This window comes from Melanostigma gelatinosum, assembly GCF_949748355.1.
Source record: "Melanostigma gelatinosum genome assembly, chromosome: 11".
In the NCBI taxonomy this organism is placed as follows: Eukaryota; Metazoa; Chordata; class Actinopteri; order Perciformes; family Zoarcidae; genus Melanostigma; species Melanostigma gelatinosum.
This window is the reverse complement of record NC_136644.1, coordinates 4,796,585-4,821,012: the sequence shown is the minus strand read 5'-3', so window position 1 is coordinate 4,821,012 and position 24,428 is coordinate 4,796,585. Positions and strand designations below refer to the sequence as shown.

Below are 24,428 nucleotides of genomic sequence, written 5' to 3'. Positions count from 1 at the left end.
TGTATTATTATAGTTTGTTAGTGCATATAAGAAAAAAGCCTTTCAAGCTGGCTGGAATCTGTGTTCTAAGTTAAAATGATGCTGTCAAAAAATAGTATTTGAATTTAAATATATTTCTTTTGAGTTGATTCTACATTCATTCCATGATTTTACATGTGATTGCCCATTACACGCTTCAGTCTTAAGGAGAACAAAAGCGGTTAATTAGTTCATGTTTGTCCATCGATCGACAGCCCGAGTTTTTCTGTTATAATAACAAGATACAAAATAAGAATTCATGTTTGACAGGATCTGTGTTTCTAATACAAGAATGTTAACCTCTCAAACACCAGTGCTACACCTCTCTAAACATGGATTTTGATGAATACACTTTGGGTGTTGCGAGGATAAATCACCTACCTGTTAGTTACAAGGTGGCAGTAACATCAATGACACACACACACACACCAGTAACATTGCTGAGAATTGCTTCACTCAGAACTTAAGCTTGAAACGGGAAACAAAAAGTACTACTCACTTCTCCTCTTGCCAACATCTCCCTTGGAGGTGGCAGCCTCATTTAGCAGCACCATCCCCATGGTGATTGCAGCATCTGGGACACAAGGTCGTCAAGGAAACAACACACTAGCATACGGGAGTGGGAGAAGCTGGAAGTACACACTGACCCAGGAAGAAGTGTGCTGGACACACATATTCCCACACAGATACGCGCATATGTGCATGGGCGCACTGAAACAGATTAGCCAGAACATCAGTCGCTGCATGACGGCACCGAGTTCATATAAACTAATCAAAGGAGTCCAGACAATAGGCTTACAATAAACACGTTTCAATTGAAGCTCACAAGCATCATGTTTGGTTGAGACGTCGTCAGAGAGGAGTTCATTAAACTGCAAACGTTGATGGTGTACTGCATTACATTGTATGCTGTGATAGACGACCACAGTGTAATCAGGAGAGACTTGGTTCATAGGTCACTGGCCCTTTCCCTGTTATTCCCAATACAGCTTTATAAAAAAGGAGAACATGTGTTTTGTTGAATGAATCACAAAGCGTTTTGTGAGAGGGCACGAGATCACGAGGCAACATCTGGCAACACAAATCAGCAGCGGTACAACCTAACTATTGGAAGAAAAAACAATTCTTCTTCTTCTTCTTTTTAAACCCACACAGTGTGGTGATGTCAAGTCAACTCTGCAAACATGGCCCTGATGCTCTGATGTAGTATAAATTGTGAGCACTACAGTTTGTAAAGAGGAAAACTTCCCATCTGCAGTGACTGTTGCAGACAAAGCTGGCCGTGGAGAGGTGGAGAACATATTCCCTCTACAAGGTTTTCTTCTATTTTCTTTATGCTGAGCTTGGTGGGGCTACACTGTAAAGCCCATTGAGACACCGTGTGCGTCGTACGATCATCGCTCGATGCACTTGTAGTATTTAGCTGTTTAAGTTTGACCTGTTGAAAGTGTGACATTTGTTTTTATGAAGATATCTTTTTTTTTTACAGAATCAGGCAGTGCTGCATTCAACACTTCAACGCTTTGTCTACAATCACTGCAAAGCACAGCCTCAGGTGGCTTATAATTACAGATTCCTTTCTTCAGCGTGTGCGCTGCACACCAATCATTATGACTGAAGAAATCCTGAAGAGGTGCGCACACAAAAGCTGCCACATGGGAAGATACAGAGCGGAAATCAGGCGTCGGCTTGTATGCGAAAGACATGATATGACGGAAACACAAGAGATATCTCCACAGACAGCGATGTGTACGGCGGCCCGGGTGCTTGCAGGAAGCTTTGCACACTAATCACTCTGGGAAATAGTCACACTACATCCACGTGCATATCATTAGAATAAAATATCCGTTGTCCTGCGAGGCTGATTAAAGTCAAACTGGAATATTTGAGATTGGTATCATTTTGGGACAGGACTGGCTGATGTGCACATGACCAAAACAAAAAGCTCCAAAAGCTTTGATACTAGTTTTCCTTGCCAACACAATCCCAACCAGGTGCTTCCACTTCACTTCATTGAAACGGCTCCGAGTCAGAGGTATCATCGGGATACCAAATTGGCACGAAGCAAAAAATGATTTGCAAGAAATAAAATCTAGTTTGTTGACACGGAATATTTGAAGACCTGCAAGTCACAGAGAGCAGCTTCCATTGTGAAGATACTTCACACGTACGCTCAGAGGCTGAGAGGACAGCGACATCCTGAGAGAGAAGCCACACCTGTGTGTCTTCACCTAATCAGTGGCCATGGCAGCCTGAACCGCAATGCTTTGTGTTGGGTTGACACACTTCATTGATCCTGTCCCATCGGACTTTTGTGGGGAGGTCATATGGTAACAACAGTCAGAATGAGGGAAATACATTCATCTGTTTCTATTTCATCCTGAAATGTTATAGATATGCAACTTCACGTGTACCCGAGTGTGTGTGTGTGTTCCTCTGTATGAGGAATTTTACAAGGTTACATCCACGGGGAAACAGTCATAAAATGTGTTTAAACAACCTGCACAGACAACATGCGTAGGCGTGTTAGCGTTACAGCAGGTGTGAATGTGTGTTTCATTTAGATGTAATCAGATGGGCCCAAAAACAACAACAACAAAATAAAATAAACCGTGTTGGCGTGGACAGAGCAAATATTGCTCTGCAGCAGGTGCAACCTTGGACCCGCTATTTCCCACGGGGGGCAAACACAACAGCTAGGAATGAACGGTATCATTACCCACACAGATACAGAAGCACCAGTGCAAGAACACACAGGTATACAAGCAGACAGAGAAGAAGACAAACAGAGAACAGAAACATTTGCCCTGCCAAAAGCACACAGACACACGTTAAAAGAGGACAATCCCTGGTCTTTGGATTGCCTGTTTGTTCAGTGCAGCAGGCAGCCTCCCTGAGAACGCACACAGATGACAAAGCAATCGTGTGCTCAGACACATATACACATATACGGTGGCTTCCAATGTGGTGTGAATCAGCAGATGGAGAATTAAAGGAATTTGGTGCCGCGATGAGCTGTCAGACAGTTAAACTGCTCGGGATGATTGGCATTTTGCCGCACCGTGTTTCATTTTATGTCAACACATGAAACGTTGAAACACAAACGCGTTGGGGGAAAGGATACTCAGAAGAAAGATGATGTGAGACTCAGCCACAAACTGAGCCTGACTGCTGCCGTGAATATAACTCTGTGGAGGAGAGAAAGAAAGGGGAAAGAGAGACAGACATATCAGATTAACACTCTTCGTTTCAACTGAAAATAAGTCACACTGGGTTACACCCTCAGTCAAATTTCTGAATTAAAGAAATAAAGAACAATCCGGTAAGGAAACGGCGAGCTGAATGGTGAAGAATCGTATTGTGCAGTAGGCAACATCGAACAGGGAAGTTGGAAACAGTGAGGAGAGAAAAGGGATTTGGAAAATATTCAATAAAAAAAAAAGTCATAACCTTTTTTGAAAAAGCTCTTGCTTGAATATTAGGTTACAGAAAGAGTAACCTCCCATACTGTGACTTATGAACCTGGCCCCTTTATATTTTGAGTGTAATAACTGTCCCCAATATATGTAAACCTGGACTTTGTTGTTGCCAAAACGGCATCCACCTCCTGGCTTGTTCCCATCTTTTGCTTTAATGTACACTGAAGATCTAGTGGCCAGTACTTTTTGCTCCAAGGATATGTCTTGTATTCAGCAGTGCAACAAGATTCTTTTGTGTGTGTGTGTGTGTGAGTGTGTGTGTGAGAGTGTGTTTGACAGAACCACACATGGTTTTCTCACATATTTGAATATGTCATCCGTGTGTGCGTGCACGTCACTTTAAGAGTGCGTGCTTTGGTATTGTGAGTCATAGAGATTTCTCCCCTGTAGTGCGTAGGTGTAGTAGAGGTGCTGCCTTTTCACTGAGTGGGCAAAGAGGTCAATCTAATCTTACAGGAACACTCACATATCGACTATTATTTCAACCCCCATCCACTGCCCAACCTCTAAATGGAGACTCCCACTGTTAAACCTGCAGGTACTTTACAACCATTTGCGTTATGCGTCTGTCCAGCATTAATGCTGCTTCGAAATCTTTCAGAGAAAAACAAAAACAAACGCAGACAAAGTCAGCCAAAGAGATCTCATAACCGCTGCTTTGTTCCGGAAAAAAGGGACAGCGTGAAACATAATGTATACAGATTTCTATTCATATGGAGAGTCACGCTCATTCAGCGGGAGTCAGTGACGCCGCGCTCACAGGTTGGCATTTGTCATTTGTCGATTGGTCGCCAATTGTCAAGAGTGCGGGTGTTCAGTAATACGAGCCGGTCTGAGGGCAGACGCCAACGAAGCAAAAGTGGAGGAAGAAAGGAGTACCAACAATTTCCGTTGGCACGAACAAGTGATTTAAGATCATTTGTTTCCAGACCTGCTGTATGAGTGTACAGATACGCCATCATATGGAATTTTCAGACCAAATGCGAATAATGTGTGCGGATAAATCACAGGGAAATGAAGCCCCTCTATCTCTATGATCCTATCCACTACAAATCCAAAACTTTTGGTATTTTACCTTTTCTTTTCTCCCCCTATTTTACTACCACAGAGCTCTTAAACCTCTTCATTTCTTTATGATTTGCAGGGACTAATGATGCAACCACAGCACATACATTTACATTAACCCTTGATGCTGGACTGTAACAAAGTATTTGTATGTAAATATATTCCAACTAGCCAGCCAGTCTGACGCGTCCCATTGAGGTGTCAATTTGCTCTGCATGGATCTCTGTTCCAGTCAGTACCCATTGTCTCTACCTTTGAAGAAAGTCTCCCGCACAACGGCCAAAGCTCAACGCCTGCACAAGCAAGCATCTCTGATAGGACGTCAGAGGCCCAATGCGTGTGTGGCATCCATTTGTGTGTGATGGGAGAAAAGCAGAGAGAGGGAGAGGGAGAGAGAGAGAGAGAGAAAGGAAGTCTTGTGGAAATGAGACGAATAGCAGAGCGAGAGGAAGGAAGTCTTTCGGTGTGTTTCACATTGTTGAATCCCAGCAGATTATTAGCGTCTAGGTTTACGGCACATCTCGGGTCTGTTTTTCCACTCGACTGCCCCAGTGTTCATTTCTTTCCCTATCAGACAGGAATAAGGATGAGAAGATGAATGGAGGATGACAAAGGAGGCGGAGTAAAGGGTGGACGGCTTATTCTTGCTTCAGTGGAGATAAATGAAGAATCTTTGCACTTGAAAGCAGACATAAAGGCGACAAAAGGCTCAATGCTGCAACAGATCCTTTTGTCTTCGACACAAAACTGTTGCTCTGCATTAAGGAGGATTTGGAATGGTTATCGAGATGCTTTCATTCTTGACTGACAAACCAAAGCTCCTGTATTAACACAATGAACAAAAGTTTGTTTGGGTTGCGTTGCACTTTCCTGAAGTTGGTGAGAGATTGCTTTTTGCGTTCCTTTTCACGACGTGAAAAACTGGAAGTGCAACTGCATGCGTTGCTTGAAACTATTTCAAGACAGCAATAAGGTGAACAACCTGAGGTAGAGCCTAGTTGGTACCGAGTCTACCCATTGTGAACCGATAAGGAAATAACAGAGAGCAAGAATTGTAGGTTTCAATTCAACTGTGTTGAGGCTAGCGATGTTGAAAAGGCCTTAAATCAATGTGGAAAGAAGCAAAGAAACATGTTGTGTTTTGGCTTGCTGGCATAACGTTCCTACATAGCATCCACATACAATTTAGGGACTTGGTCACTGTGTAGACACAAATGCCTGTGTATGAGGAGTAGTGGTGCATTACGAGTGCCTCGTCTGTTGAAGAATATAAATATTAAGTCCTCCTTTACATACCAGGACAGCATTTAAAGCGAGAGCCCTTTCTAGCTTTATCTGAGGCTATATTCAATTAGTAGCCAGTTTATAAAGTATATCGAGCCACATCCAGTGCACTCAAACACAACTGTGCAATAAATCCAACCTTTAGACTTTACAGAGGTAGTCAAAGTCTGAGAAACGCCCAAGTCAACAGCTACATCTCCGCTTCTATTTCCGATACTCATTATGCAGAACTCAAAGGATGTGTTCATCATTTTAATGTTGCAGCTGGTAAAGATGGGGCTAATAAACTACTGTATATATTTAAAAGATGTTTATTGCTTCGTCATTAATCCTAATTTATGAGTTGATTTATATTTTGTATTAAAAGTCTACATCTGCAAAGCAGCCGCACTAGTTTCTTGTCAAAATGGATCAATGATGTTATCCAAGATTCAAAGTGCAAGGGTGTCTTTGTATAATGTTCAATAACTGTGCGGGGGGAAAAAGATGTGAATACAGAGCAATGAAAGAAGTACTTGTCACAGCTGTGCCACACGACAAAAGGTGAATATTAGATGAGACAAGCTCAGTCCCCTTTTCAGGAGATCGTTGAACAGTCATTCTGGGGAAAAAAATGCTAAATCAAGTAGAATATGATTAGATGAGGGAAGTCACATAACTCCTGAAAAAAGCTTGGAAAAAGAATACAGATGAATAAGAGACAACTGCATCAGTATCCAAGGGTGGATTTTTTTTTCATTACTAAAACTGAGCAAACATAACTTTATACTTTTTTTTCAAGACACTGCTTTCTGCATGCTATATAAACACAAACTGCAGGTAGAGGCTGTGAGCACCAGCAGTGTTTGGGGGGGATGAAAGATTCCTCAATCCATGGCCAGGCACTTCCAATTAATCTGATGGATTAGAATGCAGGAGCTCTATTCATTAGTGTGCAGAGCTGAGAGTGTGTGTGTGTGTGTGTGTGTGTGTGTGTGTGTGTGTGTGTGTGTGTGTGTGTGTTTCAGTGTATGGAGCTTTGTATACAGAAAACCAGTAAGTAAATGCGTGTTTGTGAATGAGACTATTTAGGGAGAATGTGTCTTTGTGAAAGAAGTGTGTGCTCATTAGAAAGTTGGAAGACATCATGGCGGTCTGGAAGTAAAAAGCAGCCACAGATCGTTAAGCTAACATGGAGATGAATGGAACACAAAAGTCACACTCCAGAACACACAGGTTACCTACACAGACCAACGGAGACACTTTAAAATGTGCTTTGGTGCTGAATACAGCCGGACATTATGCCACAAACCATCTATTTTATATGTATTTGAATTACAATGGACTGAGACAAATGAGGTTTATTTGGAGAATCAAAAAGAGAACCTTTACTGATGTACAACTACAAAACAGCTGTGTTTGACACTTTAACGGCTGTTTAAGGCAAATGATAGAACTGTGGCTAACTGTGGAGAGAGCAGGGCCATCCTTCAATCAGAGGGTTGGTGGTTCGATCCCCGGCTCGGGCTCCGGTAGTCGCATGTCGATGTCCCCTTGAGCAAGACACTTAACCCCAAACTTGCTCCCGTAGCTGTGCCTACGGTGTATGAATGTGATAGAATCTGACTTGTCAGTCGCTTTGGATAAAAGCGTCTGCTAAATGACTGTAATGTAATATAAAGGGTCAAACACGGTGTCAGTCACACTGTTGCAGGTGCAACTGAAAGGCCGGAGCAGGAAGACCCGCCTGCCGGTTCCCAGTCAGCTACAAACAGCAACAGAGAGAGTTGTGTGTAGAATCCACCATTCTAATGCACATTTGACGTCATCATCCAGATGGAAGGAGGAAAATGCAAACCGTATTTTGGATCTTCAATTTCACAGCATAAAAGCTTGCTGCCTTTCGGGAAAGTGTTTGTTGTGTGTTCGTACAGAGTAACGCAGAAGTGGTGGATATATTTCGTACTTTTTTATAATGAAAATAGTTTACTAAAGTTGCCAATGGGCAAACTGCTTCCTCAGTCCCCAGCAGAAGAATTTAGTCTGTCTTTGACACTCTCACTACTATTCAATGCTGTTACACGTCTCCATTTGTGATGTAGTTTTAAAACACAGCATGCTGCCATATACTTCTTTCTTTCCAATGTTAAACAGCCTCACTCCGGCTCACCTTCATAAATTCAGGCAGGTTCATGCTGTGGAGCTGTCTGGTACAAATTGAATCTGCTACCGGTCCAATTAATCTGATGGATTAGTGTTTTAAAGAGACCCATCTCTGTGAATGAGCTGAAAACATCAAGTCTTTTGGTCGTTAAAGAAACAGGGAATCTTTCGTATGCGCGAAGGAATCTGACCAACTGGTAAATAAAAGAAATGCGTTCGGAAAGTAATGGTCATTTATACATTTGACCACTTATTAAGGCTACCATTAACTACTATGCTATGAATTTCCAACATAAATCACAGTACAAACACACTGCATTCCAGGGGAAACTCATTAATTTCCTTAAAAGCATGTTTAATGCAGGTTGTCCAAGGCAATTGTGAAAACAATTACTATTCTATCCACCTTTTTATTTACCACCTCCTGGGGTATAATACGCTGAACGCACTGAATAACTGAAAGAAAAGGTCGATGCAAAATGTAAACTTAGTCATGAGATTATTCCTCCAGAGGGTCTCAAGAAAACAAATGGTAAGAGGTTAGCTCAGTCAAAAATCGAAATAGCAACGTTAGAAATCTAAAATATGTCGAGACCTTTACCTCCCCCGAGGATAATTTACCTTCGTATTTGTTTCATTAGCTCTCAGATCAAGATCTCGGGAATAGAAGTGTTGACATTATTTCTAATACAAGAACAAAGATGTGAGCGTGTCTGTGTTCATGGCCTCATTTGAATACAGTGACATTAAAAAGCCTTGTTTATATAAGACCTGCATGAGACAGCCCATTTGTCAGACTTTGAAGCACATTAGGTGTCTGCACCAATGCAGGCGTGTCATATTCATTTGCATATACGCACGCATACACACACAGAGGAGGGCCATAGGCATCCCACATGTTTATTGTTGTATTAAAATGAGCTTGAGAACAGGCTTTCACAAGTGGCCGTCAACGATTCCTTCAATGAGTCACATCCTAGTGTGCTACATGTCACGGAAAACATACGTGACAAGAATGTTAAGTACCAATAAATATGTAACAGTTGGCATTATTGCCGAGTTATGGTGACGCTGATAACACAAAGTATATGAGCATACCTTGTCCCTTCTTCTCTTGACCATGCTATCGCTAAAAACAGACTGCTGTAGTGTTAGCTGTTAATAGCTGTGGGGCAGATAACCTTTATAAATAGCTATATTCATCCTTTTCCATCCTGTATCATGTATATGTGTGGGTATAGTGTGTGTGTGTGAGTGTGTTTTGTTTGGTAAAAAGGTCAGGAGGCACTCAGACAGGAAGCGGGATAAATGAAAAATCAACAAAGCAGAGAGGAGCAGAGAGGAGGAAGAGTACGTAACAGAGAGGAAGAGAGATGGAGTGGAGACATGTGCGTCATTTATACAAACAGAGGATCGGTACGAGTGTGTGTGTGTTGGTTACAATGATAGGCGATGGAGGAAGTGAACCTTGCAAGGTACTCTGGGTAAGAGTGCCGGCTGAATACCTACGACGTAGAACGAGAGCAAGAGAAAGTGAAAACCAGAGGAGAGAATGACTGTTTGCACAACACTAAAACTGATGCGTGATAGAGCGACGTCACGAGTCGACTGAAAGTGTTGAAAAAAGGATTTGGAGATAATTTTAGAGTGGACGAAAAGGAAATTCATTATTTATGATTGATGGCTGGTTCTCGGTATTAAGAAGAAGAAGAAGAAACATTCCTTTATTGGTCCCACAGTGGGGAAATGATTCTCTGTATATATAGGGAGCAGTACAAGTTCAATATATCTTAGTGAAAAGAGCTGCAACACAACGATTAAATGTCTAACTAACCACACTGGAGAGCATGGGGGGGGGGGGGGGATTCATCCGGTACAGCAGAGGGACTATGGGCAGGTTCACTGAACCCTTCATCTAAACAAATATGGTCGATTTCAGGGATTCAGGTGATGCTTTAAAATCTCATTATATACTCACTGTTTATGCAGTTCAATGTTTGCACAGTCCATGGAGAGTTCAGTTTAATTACCCAGGAGTCAATTAAAAGCATTTAAAACCTGTTTTTCTTTCCATTGAAAGAAAAACAAAAACATTTCAGTGGAACAGCAGTGGATTCGCTAAAGTGAATCTTACCATAGTTATACAAACACACAGATGTATGACATCTGTGTACATAGTGTATCACAGTATCTGTGTACTGTGTACATACAGCCACCAGCTTGGTGCATTAAACAAATCCATCGTTGGATTCTTCGGGTTGCAAAGGATTGACAATTTTCAGAAACGTTTTCAAGGGAAGTTAAGCTCGGAAATGTTGCACGATTTCATTCCAAAAATGTGTTCTTTTCAATGTACAACTTATTTGACGGGAAGAATACACATAGAAAGCTATACTCGGTTGTATGGCGTGTTTTGTGATTTGAAGGAATCGTAAGCACTGCTTTCAGCAGATAGAATCAAAGTGCTTCAGTCTCTGGAGGACTTGAACTTGTTTCGACAGCAGCAGCTGACTCTGCTGACCAGGAGAGTGGTGTGATCCACTCTCCTGGACTTGGATCTACTTGGATCTTTACACCGGCTTCCAGTGTGTCAAATAATTGATTTTGAAATACTAGTGTTAGTTTTTAAAGCACTGGATGGTTTAGGGCCGAAAATACATTCATGAGCTGCTGCTGCTCCGTTATGAATCATCACGGTCAACTTTGACCAAAGGATGGGTTTTTGTTTTTATCTGAAAGATCAGCAATAATGTAGAGAGGGCTGCTACCAACAGCCGCCAAAATCCATCAACCAAATCATGTGAAATCAGCTGGAAATATGATAATGTCATCAGTCAATAGTGTGGAAATAAGTAAGTGGTTGGTCATAGTAAAAACCAAAAGAGGAAACGCTGGCTTTAAAATGTAAAAAGTACCATTTGCTTCCTTAAGATGTCCTTCCTTTTAGGCTGAGACAGTTTGTTTCGATTAAAACTTTTATCATGAGAAAACTCGTAACCTTTACTTTCTTCCCCTGACTTTCTTTTGTTTTTTCCTTAAACCTCCTCTCCCTTCTTTTAAAAAGCTTTTCAGCCGTGTGTGTGACTTTGAATTGTTTGATTTGTTGTGTATATGACTGTGTTTGTAGTATTTTGGGTTAGTCATATGTAGGAGTTTGGCTTAATTGTGTGCACATGGATGTAGTTATCGTGTATGTAGGCTTGGCCCGTGTGCGTATGTGTACGAGCACACGCATTTTGTCAAAGCACAACTGTATCTATCTCCCATTTTTTGTGTGTGTGTGTGTGTGTGCGGAAGTGTTTGAGCAAAAACGAGCTAGCAGTATTTTCTTGGCTGCACAGCTCACGACAATTTCATCTGCTTCGTCGTACCATTCATCAGTTGACAAATCCTTTCAATATAGTCTACCTGGCCTCGCTCGCTCATCATTTTAAAGGAATTACAGTGTTTGGGGAGAGAGAGAGAGAGAGGAGGAGGAGAGTGGGAGAGAGAGAGAGAGGAGAGTGGGAGATTAGAGAGCGAGGTGAGAGGAAGTAACCTGAAAAGAGGATGGAAGTAGAACAGCAAAGATAAGGCTGGTATCTATTCAATATCATCTGCCCAGTTCAAGCTATTCACTGTTGAAGGGCGGAGAGGGAAAAAGAAGGATTTAAAGCATAGGAGGGAGGACGAAGGTGGAAGAAAAGGTGAAGGGAGGAAGGACACAAGACAGGTATGACGGCCATTTACACAAAGATCCAAAGAGGCCATCTCTGCAGCTACTTTGGTTGAGTGGCTGCAAAATAGAAACCTGCCCTTCAAGATGAAGAAAATGTGGTTGGGTTAAAGCATGTAAGTCAATGGGGTTATCAATGAGGCTACTGCTGCTGAAGAGGAATGATTAAGGTTCGGGAGGACGGGCCTGTAGGGGGCTTAACAGGAAGTTATAGCATAATAGCCCTCAATGGGTTTGCATACTATAATTTCCCATAATAGGTTCACATACACTCAGTGGTCTAGTACAATCCAATGCAATCCAATACAACAGCTTTGCAATAACATCTATCTTTACAAACTCATAATGTCATAACGTTTTTGTGACATTTTTGGAAATGTATGAATGTATTGGATTTCTTTTAGACTGTAGAAGTGTACCAAATAAAGCATATGGGAGGATACGTCTTACAAAAAATTGTGAAAAGAGTTTGTATGATCTTAAAATATGCACACATTTTAAATGTAATATGCATCTCTCTCAGTTTAATGAAATATAATATTAATAAAAAAAAAAAAGAAGTTCCGTTCATTAGCTTCCGCTTATCCGGGGGCAGCAGGCTTGGGAGGGTGTTCCGGACGCCCCTCTTCCCAGCAGCGCTTTCCAGCTCCTCCTGGGGAACCCCGAGGTGTTCCCAGGCCAGACGAGATATGTAATCTCTCCAGCATGTTCCGGGTCTTACTAGTTGGACATAATTGGAAAACCTCTCAAGGGAAGCGTCCAGGAGGCATTCTGATCAGATGCCTGAACCACGTCAGCTGGCTCCTTTCGACGCGGAGGAGCAGCGGCTCGACCCCGAGACAAGGGACAAACCTGGCGGAGGCCAACACGCACGGAAAATGTGCTCGTCTTTGTGCCCAGTATCCGGACACAGCTCTCATACAAGGACAGTATGGCCGGCAGCAACAACCCAGGTACCCAAGGTCTCCAAGTCCACAATACACATGTAGACTGGATGGGCAAACTCTCCATGACCCATCCAACAGACTTGCGAGGGTAAAGAGCCGCTCCACTGTTCCACGGCCAGGACAGAATACGCATTGCTCCTCCTGTATCTGAGGTTCGACAATTGGTCGGAGCCTCCTTTTCGGCACCGTGGAATAAACTTTCTCGGGGAGGCTGAGCCGTGTGACACCCTGATCGTTTTAAAATTAGGAACCACCACCCCGGTCTGCTGTAGCACACCTCCACGCGACACTGAAGAGACGTGTCAGCCAAGACAGCCCAACAATGTCTTGTATTGTTGATATCATTGCTAATAGTCATTAAACCATAATATTTCTCAGGTTTTAAGTTTTGCTGTCTGTTCTGCAAATAGAGAAAGCTAAAGTGTCCGCTGTTTATTAGCATAATCAGCCTGGATCCACACCTAAGTGACTTAGATCTTCTGAAAGCGAGACACGTAAATAGAGTTAAAATATTCAAATAAGCAATGACATCAGTAATAGGATTCCTGGAAGGTACTTGAAAGAGGCTCAGGGTATGTTTGAGGCAAGCCACTAAGATAACAAATCACTTTTCATCAAGACTTTAGCATGCAGTGTCTTTCAGAATTGTCTTAAATAATGTGACAAATTGTGGTTATACTTTGGACACACTCTTTTCATATATTTGAGAAATGTCTTTTGCGGTTTTTTAAAGTCCCAAACGCCTCCCAAAGTCCTCAGATGAAGATGGGTTTTGCTCCCCACAGTTAGGGGGTTCATTCTCTGTCTTTATCTAAAATGCTGTCTCGACGCTTCACTGTGTCAACAGCTTTAATGGTGCTCTCATCGCTCTGCTCAGCTCACACTAAGCCAAGAAGAAGAGAGGCGGCATGCACTTCATTCTTATGAAGACTATAGCATGGAATGAAGACAGACAGAGGTGTGAAAGCGAGTGGAAGAAGGGAGGGCAAAGAAAAGAAGGGGAAGCAGTGGGAAGGAAACTGGAGAGCAGATTGATGAAAGAAGGTGCAGGACTTTCTCAGATGTAGTCTGAAGAGTGTGATCGGTCTTCTTTGTGTATTTGTATGACGTGACAACAGTCAAAGACAAAACAAATGATGCCTCTTTTAAAAATCAATTAGGATTTAAGTACCGTAATTTCCGGCATATAAGCCGCCATTTTTTTCACACGCTTTGAGACTGCGGCTTTTACAACGATGCGGCTAATTGATGGATTTTCATGGGTGTGACGGATCCCTGCCATGTTCCTGGTGTGTGTGTGTGTGTGTCCCTTTAACGGCAGGAACCCGGAGATTAAGCTCCGCCTTCCTGGCAACATGGGTCTCTCTCCTATCACCCCGTGGAGGAGCGAGGACGGCTCGCGCCAAACACCATTTGTCGCTGTTTCATAACAAATTATCCAGCGACAAATGGTGCTTGGCGCAAGCCGTCCTCGCTCCTCCACGGGGTGATAGGAGAGAGACCCATGTTGCCAGGAAGGCGGAGCTTTATCCTGGAGCACTGGCCCAGGTGTCTCCCGTTACGTTTCAGATCACCCATTTTGCGCTTCGTGCACGCACCCTCGTCATGGAAAAGACACGAAGAAATGCATATGATGCGGCTTTAAAGTTAAAAGCGATCCGTCTGGCTGTCGAAGAAGGAAATAGAGCTGCTGCACGTACGCTCGGAATCAATGAATCGATGGTGAGACGCTGGAGACGGCAGCATGAAGAACTGACTCGCTGCAAAAAGACAACAAAAGCTGTGGATGTAACACCTTGCCGCGTTAATATCTCATGTTTCAACGGGGACACCTGCGGCTTATAGACAAGTGCGGCTTATTTATGTACAATTTCTTTTTTCTTTTAAAAATTAGCAGGCGCGGCCTATATATAGGTGCACTCTATAGTCCGGAAATTACAGTAGTCAGAATTTCTATCTCCAGCCTGTAGATGGTCCTCCTGGCAGAATAAAAGTGGTTCAGAAGCAAAGAGGTGACAAAGAGAGTGGAGAGAGAGTGAGAGAGGGAAATAACAGGGGATGAGAGAGATGGGGTGAAGGCTGGGAGCTACATAGGATGAGGGTGTAACCTATTTGTTGTCAAACAGGCTGAAAAATGACAGAGAGCCAGCAGAGCCTGAAAAATAGAGTGCCCTGTACACAGAACAAGAGAGGGGGAACATGCCGTATGGAACAGAGGATGGGAGAAGGGGGGGGGGGGGGGGGGGTTGTGATGCTTTTCTTTTGACTCTGTTGTGTGTTTGTGTATGTGTGCTGGCTACAGGGAATACCAATCCTTTTCAGTCTCTGCAGGAGCTGACTTGACTTTTCATACGACCCACGCATCACTCACTGTGGAAGGCTTTGTTTGAGTGTGTGTGTGTGTGTGTGTGTGTGTGTGCAAATGCACACGTTTCTTTATGGCAAAACTTCACTCGATACCTCTATCTACTCTATCCCTCTCTCACTCGTCCCATCCCCTTCCCTCTTTTTCTCATATTGTTGTTTCAATTTCACACGTGAGCGAGCAAACCTAAATGACCAGAAGAGAGAAAGACAGAGAGAAAGAAAGGCAAGAAGAAAGAAAGAGTGAAAGACCGAAAAAAAACTCTCTCTCTCTCTAGATGACTCTGACATTTCTATAAGGTGATATTAACACACAATGACTGCTCCCAGCTGTCCAGTAACACACTGGTCCAGTGTGTGTGTGTCTTACAGCCTTACAGATATTCCTACGGTTGATCTCATACAGCCTCACTCACCACACTGTAAAACAGATCAACGTTAACCCTTTCAATGTTGTTTTTGCTGAAAACACACAAAGCAATTGAAAAGAAGAAAAAAAATGATAGAACGCAAGAAAGAAGAAAGGAACTCAGCAACCAAGGAAAGAATGGAAGGGGAGAGGACAACAAAGACGGGAGGACAGAAAGAAGGAATGAGAGAAAATAAAGTGATAGAAGGATGCGACTCATACCACTTGTCCATTCTGGGGGTTTTTGTGGGCGTAGGGAGGACCTCTGATGTGATTCCACATCTGGCCGGATGTCATCGCAAAAACTACACACTATCAGACAGAGAGAGAGAGAGAGAGAGAGACAGAGAGAGAGAGCAAAGACAGACAGTGTGAGAATTAAGCATGGAAAAGCTTGTAACATCCTGATTCTTCACGTACTGAGACATGAAAATGTAAGTGTTGTTAGAACAGGCAGAAAGTTCCTCCACTCAATTGGTTTCACTAAACTTGCAGCCCACTTAAAACCCATTGTGTTTGTGCGCGTGTGTGTATTTGTGCATCATACCAGTGCAGCCATAGCCCATCCAGTCTTGTTGTATATGAATTCCAAGTTGTTCCTCCTCAGATACAACAGACCTCCAACCAGTGACACCAGCAGAGCCAAAGCGATCGTGCCTGAATAATTAGGAGGACGGAAGACACGGATCTGGAGGGACGGCGAGAGAGACGAGGAGCAAATCAATTTTACATTCCTTCAGTCACTGTATATATCACTGTCAGATTGTATAAATCTATACTTATATTTGATTATCTCAATGCAGCGGAGATTGTTGAATAAACATCCTTCATTCATGTTTTCATGCTGTTTCATATGCAGGGTATATAAGAAGTTATAAAATAATGATAGTAAAAGTACACTGACAAATAAATGCAAGAGTAAAATGGTCCGATAGACAGAACATATGTGTGTCACCAACACCGATTGTGTCACAGATGAAAATGTGTGGATACCATCTGCTGCTGCTTCGTGTTATTGAATAAAAACTTCACATACATACTGTACGAGTCAGCAGCCTGAGACTTGGTATGTGTGTATGAGAACATACGAGACCGTGAGACACGTAAAGATGCATCTCCAATGTTTCCCCGTCATCTCTGACTCTGGCAGTGGCCGGGGTGTCTCCAAAAGTCGCACACAAGTAGAATAAATACCCTCAGGTGGCAGCAACTTAAGCATCCAACGCCCTCCTGTGATACACAGAGTTCCTATGACATGCTCAACATTGCATCTGCCCTCACTAAGACCAAGGGTGCCTTCAGACCTTCCTGTTTGGTACACACACACACACACAGAAAAGCACTAATGGGTTTGCCCCTTTGGAACAGTACTCCCAAAGATTTAGCATTGCAGCAGCACTCCCCAAGGCCAAACAGACTTTGATGTTTAAACTTGGTGCTACCTTTAAGAATCTGATGCAGTCCATTTGAGGTGCAACAGACTTTATCTATTTGTGTTATTTAAACTTTTAATTTATTTATTTTTTTTAAATATTGATCCTTGACAGTCAGGGGAACTGTCAAGGATCAATATTATAACTGATTTGTATAAGCAGTGTACATATTTATGCAGAATGCACTATTGCACAAGAAAACACAACTCTGGAATTTTCTTAATTTGTTGAATTTCCCTTTTAGAGCTTAACTATTGAATATAATTATTCCTTGAATAAGTTTGCTACTTGTATAAAGCATTTTAGTTTAAAAGAAACATATATATTTGATTAAATCCCTGATACTGGGGCCCGGCGTCGGAGTCAACTGAGTTGCCAGGATTGACGTACACTAGTGGAAACCCTGGGGATGGCTTTTTCAAATTCTTTGTATTATTTGAGCCGAAGAAATGTAGACGATTAGCAATACAGCAGTGAATAAAAGTAATAAAGCAAAACTCTGTATGTATGGACTGAGGACTGGTCAGTAAGCTGTAACAATAACATGACAGCACACACATTAAGTCACTTTTAGTCTCTATAATGGATGCAGATGAATATACATGCCCAGATACATCTAGACATATACAGTACATATTGATTATACACCTACATACATAGATGGAGTCTCATTCCCAAGAAAGAACTGATAAACACTTGGTGGCCTCAGGGGGCCACAGAGTAACTTGTGTGGCCATCGGGCCGTGGTTCATGTTCACTATATTGGGGTTGTGTGTACCAACCGTGCATGTTTTGGCAAATGAGTGCGCGTTTCCTGCAAATGATGCCTGCGTGAATGTGTGCGTGGTACCTGAACATCTGTGCGGTCTGCAATCCACTTGGCCAGCTGCTCGGAAGCAAAGCCGATCCTTTGCAGGTCAAACGTATCGGCCCTCTTGGGCTTCCCCTTAGCCGGGAAATGCATGAAGGTTGGAGCACTGTTCATGTTCAACTGGAGGGAAAGAGGGAAACGAGGGCGGGGCACGTCAAGTTAATGTTATCTCTGAAAGCAGCACATCATCGCTCACCATATCTTAGCTTGTGTCGCAGGTTCACCTCGAGACTCATTATCATCGTATGGCTCAAGGTTTTCACCCTCTTTTGGTAATGCCTCCTTGGCTGAGGCCCTTTTTTATAATTAAGTTTCTTTGATTTACTCCAAATATGACCTGCTTTGTTAAATATAAGAGAGTGAATGTCAGAACATGTCTTTTAGTTAAGAGTGCCTGTTATTTTCTGGACTTGCTACTTGTCTATATAAGTAGTGCCAGTGTGTAAGAACTTCATTTTTATTTAGATTATTTGTTTACATTCCGATTAGCGCATTAAACAGCTGTTTGTATGTATGTATTACTTTGCGCTTGGAATGATGCAATTCTTTTGCTGCCGGCCTAACAGTCATATTTGCATTTTCAGAACATTCAGCAGCCGGCTAACAATCCAATGAATAGTCCGTCACAGTTGTGACAGAAATATTGACACAGTATGGATTCCAGCAGTGTGCCATTACGAACCTCGACCCAACACACACACACACACACACACACACACACACACACACACACACACACACACACACACACACACACACACACACACACACACACACACACACACACACACACACACACACACACACACACACACACACACACACACACACACACACACACACACACACACACACGTGAGTGAGTGAGTGAGTGAGTGAGTGATGGCCAAAGTAGGGATCTACAACTAAAAATGAGGGATGCACACATATCTATGAATTATAATGTGATGCAAATGATGTATTATCATGCAGAGTTATTCAGTTGTTTAAAACACCGACCAATGTCTGACCGGCTACATGGCGGCGCTATGCAACTGTATTTGTAGGAAGATATAAGTATTGCGTCCCAGCTAAATAAAGACAACTAGTAGAACTTTCTCTTCCTTCCACTCTCCCTCCCTCCATCTTTCTATTCGGTTTAACTCCAAATCCCAGGACTCCCTGCAACGATCAACAATGATAAAGTCAACTAGTTCACTCCTCCGTTGTTCCCAGGACAAAATGGAGAGGAGGAGAAAATGATGGAAACGAGAAGAGAAAAGGATATGCATGTAAATGTGAGAACATGTAAACAAACATACATGTATATATGTGCATGAATTAAAATACAAAAGTGTGCATTCATGCTAACACACATGCAAACACTAAGAGGAAAGAGAAAGAGGCTGGGAATGTAATTCACTTTCTGTTAAACTTCACTGTTCTTTTTCTTTCTCATGACAAGAACATAAGTGGACAGAATTGTGAAAAGCAGAAAGCCTTTTTGCAAGAAAGTCAGAGGGAAAGATTTAATAATTAAATCAATAAAAGGGAAAAATGGCCAGCAAACTCTGAAGTAGGAAGAAGAAAAAGAAATGTGTTTAAAGGACCATGTGGTACAATGTGTTCGTGCTGCCTTCATTGGGTTCCTTGGTCTAAAATAAATCAAGATAAAAGGAAAAGAAGCAAAACAAGGCTATTTCTAACTAAGCACAGCTATTTAAAGCTCTAAGAGTATAGAGTGTAGGATAAAAGGGACAACTGGGAATTTACCTCTGTATTTTCTATCTTTTTTCCTGTATTTTGGTAAAAAAGTGCTTGCAGACAGCAGCCATTCGCTGGTGTTGAAGATCTTTTAACGTATCTTAACATTTCTGATATCATAGAAGTCACACCAGAAGAAAAACACTGAGGAACAAAGTTTGGTAGTAAAAAAAAGCATTTATTTCTTGTCTTTGTCCCTCGGTTTTGTGGCAGAGCCCAGCCGTTGTCTGCATTTTGGTTTTACAGCTAGAACACAACCTACTTGTATATCCACAGATTGACAAGTGTCAGAATCTCCTGTAGACCATCAACGTCACCGCACAGCAGAGTCTGTAATCTGTGTCACTGGATCGAAAGTTAAACAATAAAATGATTTCTTTAATGATTTCTCAGGATATTTAACCCCGTTTAAAGCAATAGTCGTATTATAATTATTGTAGATGTGTTTCAATTCAGTCATCAATCATGTTCCTCACAGTGGACCACATCTACAGTCCAATACAATTAATACATTCTAGTTCATGGTAAAGTAGAATAAAACTACAAAAATAAGTATAAATAAGAAGCGAATAACAATAAATGAACCAGATTTGAAATTTTGGACCAATTCTTTCAAACCATTAAATGCAGTTTACTGGGCCTTTTTTAGTGTTTGCACGAACAAAAGTCAAAAGACGAGGTAAAAAAAAAGCAGAACAGAACATGATGGGATATTTTCTTGTGTGTGTGGAATGGAAGCAGCTCCCTATATAACACACATTGCTCTTCAAAGACTCTGCTTGCGAGTGGTGTGTATATTTTGAGTTTTAAGCATTAAATTCCCTTTTTGTATGCTTGTTTGTTTGTGGGTATATAAAAAAAAGGAAGGGACTGCCGGCCGCAAACTGTCACTGTCCGACACTAGTGGACCACAGTGCGAAGGAGGAGGGGGGGGGGGGGGATTGGTGAAGGAGGAGAGAGACGCCACATTTCACAGTGAGTTTTCTCTTTAAATTCTTTCTTCATCCAACATATGGAGTTTTACTACCTACGGTTTGCTGCAGCAGTCGGGTAAATCCAATGACAAAAAGAATCCTCTACCCACAGTAATTAGCCTTTGGTGTCAAATATGTTTTTTCTCGGTCTTGTAGCTTCGTCAGATAAACACAAACAAAAATAACAAGCCAGCAGATTTTAAACAACAAGCGACAAGGGACAGTGGTGTTTTCAGTGGCTTCCACACTGCTGTGTGAACGTGTTTCATTAAAGCAATGGGGGTGGGTGATGATGAGGGACCGGCGTAACGTTAGACAACAAAAGGGGGGCGTAGTGTGCAAGCGAGTGGGGCGAGGAGGGGATGGAGGGTGAAAAGGGAAGGACACAAGTCTCAACTTGCAGTGGCTTTCGGTAAATACATTGGGAAGTGATAAATGACTTACCTGTTGGAAAACATCCGCTCCCTCATCGTAGTCCACGACCGTGAAGAAGAGCTTGTTGGAAAACGCAGATGAGTAACGCCACGAGTTTGCCAGGACCTGGTACTCCTCGTTCGCCTGCCTTTAAGAGAGAGAGAGAGAGCAGGAATGAGGAACAAAGAAGTGTAAGGAGTAAGAAACAGGAGTAAGAAACAGAAAGTGTACACTTCCACAAACCTCATTTGTCATTTTATTTCTATTATGTTCAAACGTAGCCCAATGAAGGCGTTATGTTTTTTTTACCAGCCATGGTCAATCCAGTCCGCGCCCTTATCCTCCTACATGACAAGATAAACACGGAAATGCCAAGAGGCCGTCTCCCTTTTCTATTAGCTCCTTCCTTCCCTCGTCTCTGACATTAGATACATGTCTCCTTCCATCTGCTAAAGTTCACTTTGACATAGTGTCTTGCATCAACTGTCTCGTGTGCTGGCTTTAATTAGTTAGGAAATTGTCTGTCAGGATGTGTTATGTGCGGCGGTGTTACATTGTTATCTTTCGGGCTAATGTTACGTCTCTTTGAAGTGTCTACCGTCTCAAAAAGTCAGCGGAGATGAAGTTGAAAATCAGGCCAGCAGTGAGTAGAGTGGGGCTCGTCTCTCTTCCCTATCTTATCTGTGAACACCAATTTGCTGGAGTTGTCAACGTGTCACTGAGATATGGTTTTAAATGTCATAAGAGTCCATGTTATTTATTTCTTTGTTCTTTATTTACCTTCTGACAACTGATGAAAGACTTTTTTTTTTGGTTGCAGGGGTTTTTCATTTTATTAGGAAATGTTATCGTCATGGAAAAAAAACAATAAATTAATAAAGCAAAATAAAAAAATAAAAAAATTAATATATATATATATATTGTGAGAATGTAAGATGTTAAGTTGTTTTGCGTCTTTCAGCATAAGACACTTCAATCATGTTTTACAGCAGTGATGTAAAAACATTATCCGGATTAGTTTTCTTGTTAAACATTATCCAATTATTCAAAGGGCATAAAAGATTTGTAACTTTAAACATTATACTATTCATTTTCAAACTTCATTTATACATGCAAATTAGCTCAACAGCCGTACGGCCCTCACCTGTATCCTTAATCTGCATTTCAATCAGTAATACATTTCACTTTTGCTCTAAGAGTGTGTTTCCCAAACCCCACCGGTCTCTACGGGATCCCAAACTTGAACTTTGTGTTGAATGGGAAAACGCTCTAAAAGACAACGTGATGTTAAAAGTTTTCCATTTGTTAATTTGTGTCCCATCTTATCAATGTGAGCATGACAACCAACCAGTTCATCTAAAACAAAGTCTCCTCATCTGTCACACCAGGGCAGATGTTTATTACCATCTGCACTGAATACAGGGGTGGATGCACTTCCTCTGCTACGGTGAAATATATATTTCCAAAAAGTGAATAATTAAACAAGCAAAGGGAGAAGTAAAGACTGCTTCTTTTTATTTGCCTTTTAAAAAAACAAAGAGAACCCACTCTGGTAAAGACAGCCAAGGCACCTAAACTGTACCTAGGTTCATATCCCATAAAGATACAGTAACTCTAAACTGTACCTAGGTTCCTGTCCCATGAAGCTACAGTAACTCTAAACTGTACCTAGGTTCCTGTCCCATGAAGCTACAGTAACTCTAAACTGTACCTAGGTTCCTATCCCTTAAAGCTACAGTAACTCTAAACTGTACCTAGGTTCCTGTCCCATGAAGCTACAGTAACTCTAAACTGTACCTAGGTTCCTGTCCCATGAAGCTACAGTAACTCTAAACTGTACCTATGTTCCTATCCCTTAAAGCTACAGTAACTCTAAACTGTACCTAGGTTCCTATCCCTTAAAGCTACAGTAACTCTAGTTTTCTCGTGAGCAGTTACTAAGAAACAATGATCCAGCATCACACTGGTGAACACATCTTGGCCCCACAGAAACCTGCTAAAATGAACCTATAAACGAGTAAGTAAAGACATATGTAGAGTAGCTACCTTCCGGTTAAAGAGAAGCCTGTTTTTATCGAGTCTAAAACTATTTATATTCTTAGATAAGGGGTGAGTCCCCTCTGAGTCTCTGTTCTGGTGCTGACGTCTTTTTCTGCACCCCTTGTGGTCACGTGACGTGACGTGACCATTTCAAAGCCATGTGTCAAAATACTGGCCATCGATATGCTTACAAATTGGCGAGTTAGAAAAACTACGCGCTATGGAACTGGGACAAAGCTGAAGAGTGATGTGGGTCTGAGGACCTCAGTGATTAGCTGTCTTTTCACTGCCCGAACGTCCTCTTAATTAACGCAGACACTCAGGTCACCGTCTAACATCCATCCGTTACTCTAACTCTTCCTCTCAGAGACAGAGAGACAGAGAGAGAGAGAATCAAACAAGCTGAATTAAACAAAGGAATAAGGGAGAATGAGAATGGGTTTTATATAAATAAGGATAGTTTTTTGTTACGAGGGAGAGAAATTGCTTCGGAGATAAATAGATGAACCAGGAACGCGTGTGTGTCGTGTATGTAATTATTATTATTATTATTGTACCAAGAAAGGAAATTTGAATTTAAAAGCATGGCGTTGCTGAGATATCACGTTCACGAGACTGGAGCGGATGGATGGACGGACTGACTTTAGGACATAATGCTTCCGGCCACGGCTGTTGCTGGCGAGGAGGCACAAAAAGAGAGAGCCGGACACAAAGATGGGGGGAGGGGGGGGCATTCAAACATTACTCGAGACCAGACTGCAGGATTTATACCACGCATGCCAATGTGATGAACAATTAGGCAAGCCTGGTTTCCACATTAGTCTATTTTTTGATTCAGGAATAAACAACTCAAACCTGGGTTTACGAAGTAATAATACAAAGCAATAATGAAATTAGAGGAACTGATTTGTGGGATAATACAAGAAAAATCTGCAGACCACCCGCCGCCTTTAGTTGCAACTCTGTCCATTTACAGTAACAAAGCACCAAACGAGGGCATAAATGTGAGTGCAACAAGGAAAACAGTAAAAATGCAATGAAAAACAATCACAGCAAGCCAGAAACATAAAATATAAAAACGCTGACTGCAATTCACATTACCCCGAGAAAAGCTTTACAAAAATAACAACTTTGGTTTCCTCTGTGTGCATGCTGTGTGCAATCCAAATAGGGGGCTCTGTATATTTTCACCCGTGTATGAGGTAGTATGCATATGATCATATACAGCAATGTCTATAATAAATACATGAGTACATCTGAATAAAAAAAAAAATAGATGTACTCCTGTGTTTACTCTTGCTCATCATGCTGCAGTCGTCTTGGTAATAGCATGAATCCAGTATTTGAGACATGATGATCGCAGAAAACCTCGACTCCAAAGTAGCTTTCAGGACCACGCACCCCCTTCTACATCCCGACCGGGTTCACGCACCCCCCCCCTTAAAAAAAAAAAAAAAAAAGCAACAGAGCCTTTTAAGCCTTCATAGCCGCATACGAATCGGACCAATGAGAGAACAGTTTGCTCGCGCG

General features: G+C 42.0%; 1 protein-coding gene across 1 annotated transcript in view; it reads right to left on the bottom strand.

The window, feature by feature from the left end:
- The window catches only part of LOC306784210 (dolichyl-diphosphooligosaccharide--protein glycosyltransferase subunit TUSC3-like), a 49,586-nt gene that overhangs the window by 6,916 nt on the left and 18,242 nt on the right, over nt 1-24,428 (bottom strand). The window contains exons 3-8 of the mRNA XM_079278081.1: nt 20,889-21,006; nt 17,707-17,847; nt 15,971-16,111; nt 15,646-15,735; nt 3,143-3,206; nt 518-592 (exon numbers count right to left, since the gene is read on the bottom strand). Of these exons, the coding sequence (XP_079134207.1) occupies nt 518-592; nt 3,143-3,206; nt 15,646-15,735; nt 15,971-16,111; nt 17,707-17,847; nt 20,889-21,006 (629 nt within the window). The remainder of the gene's footprint in view (nt 1-517; nt 593-3,142; nt 3,207-15,645; nt 15,736-15,970; nt 16,112-17,706; nt 17,848-20,888; nt 21,007-24,428) is intronic.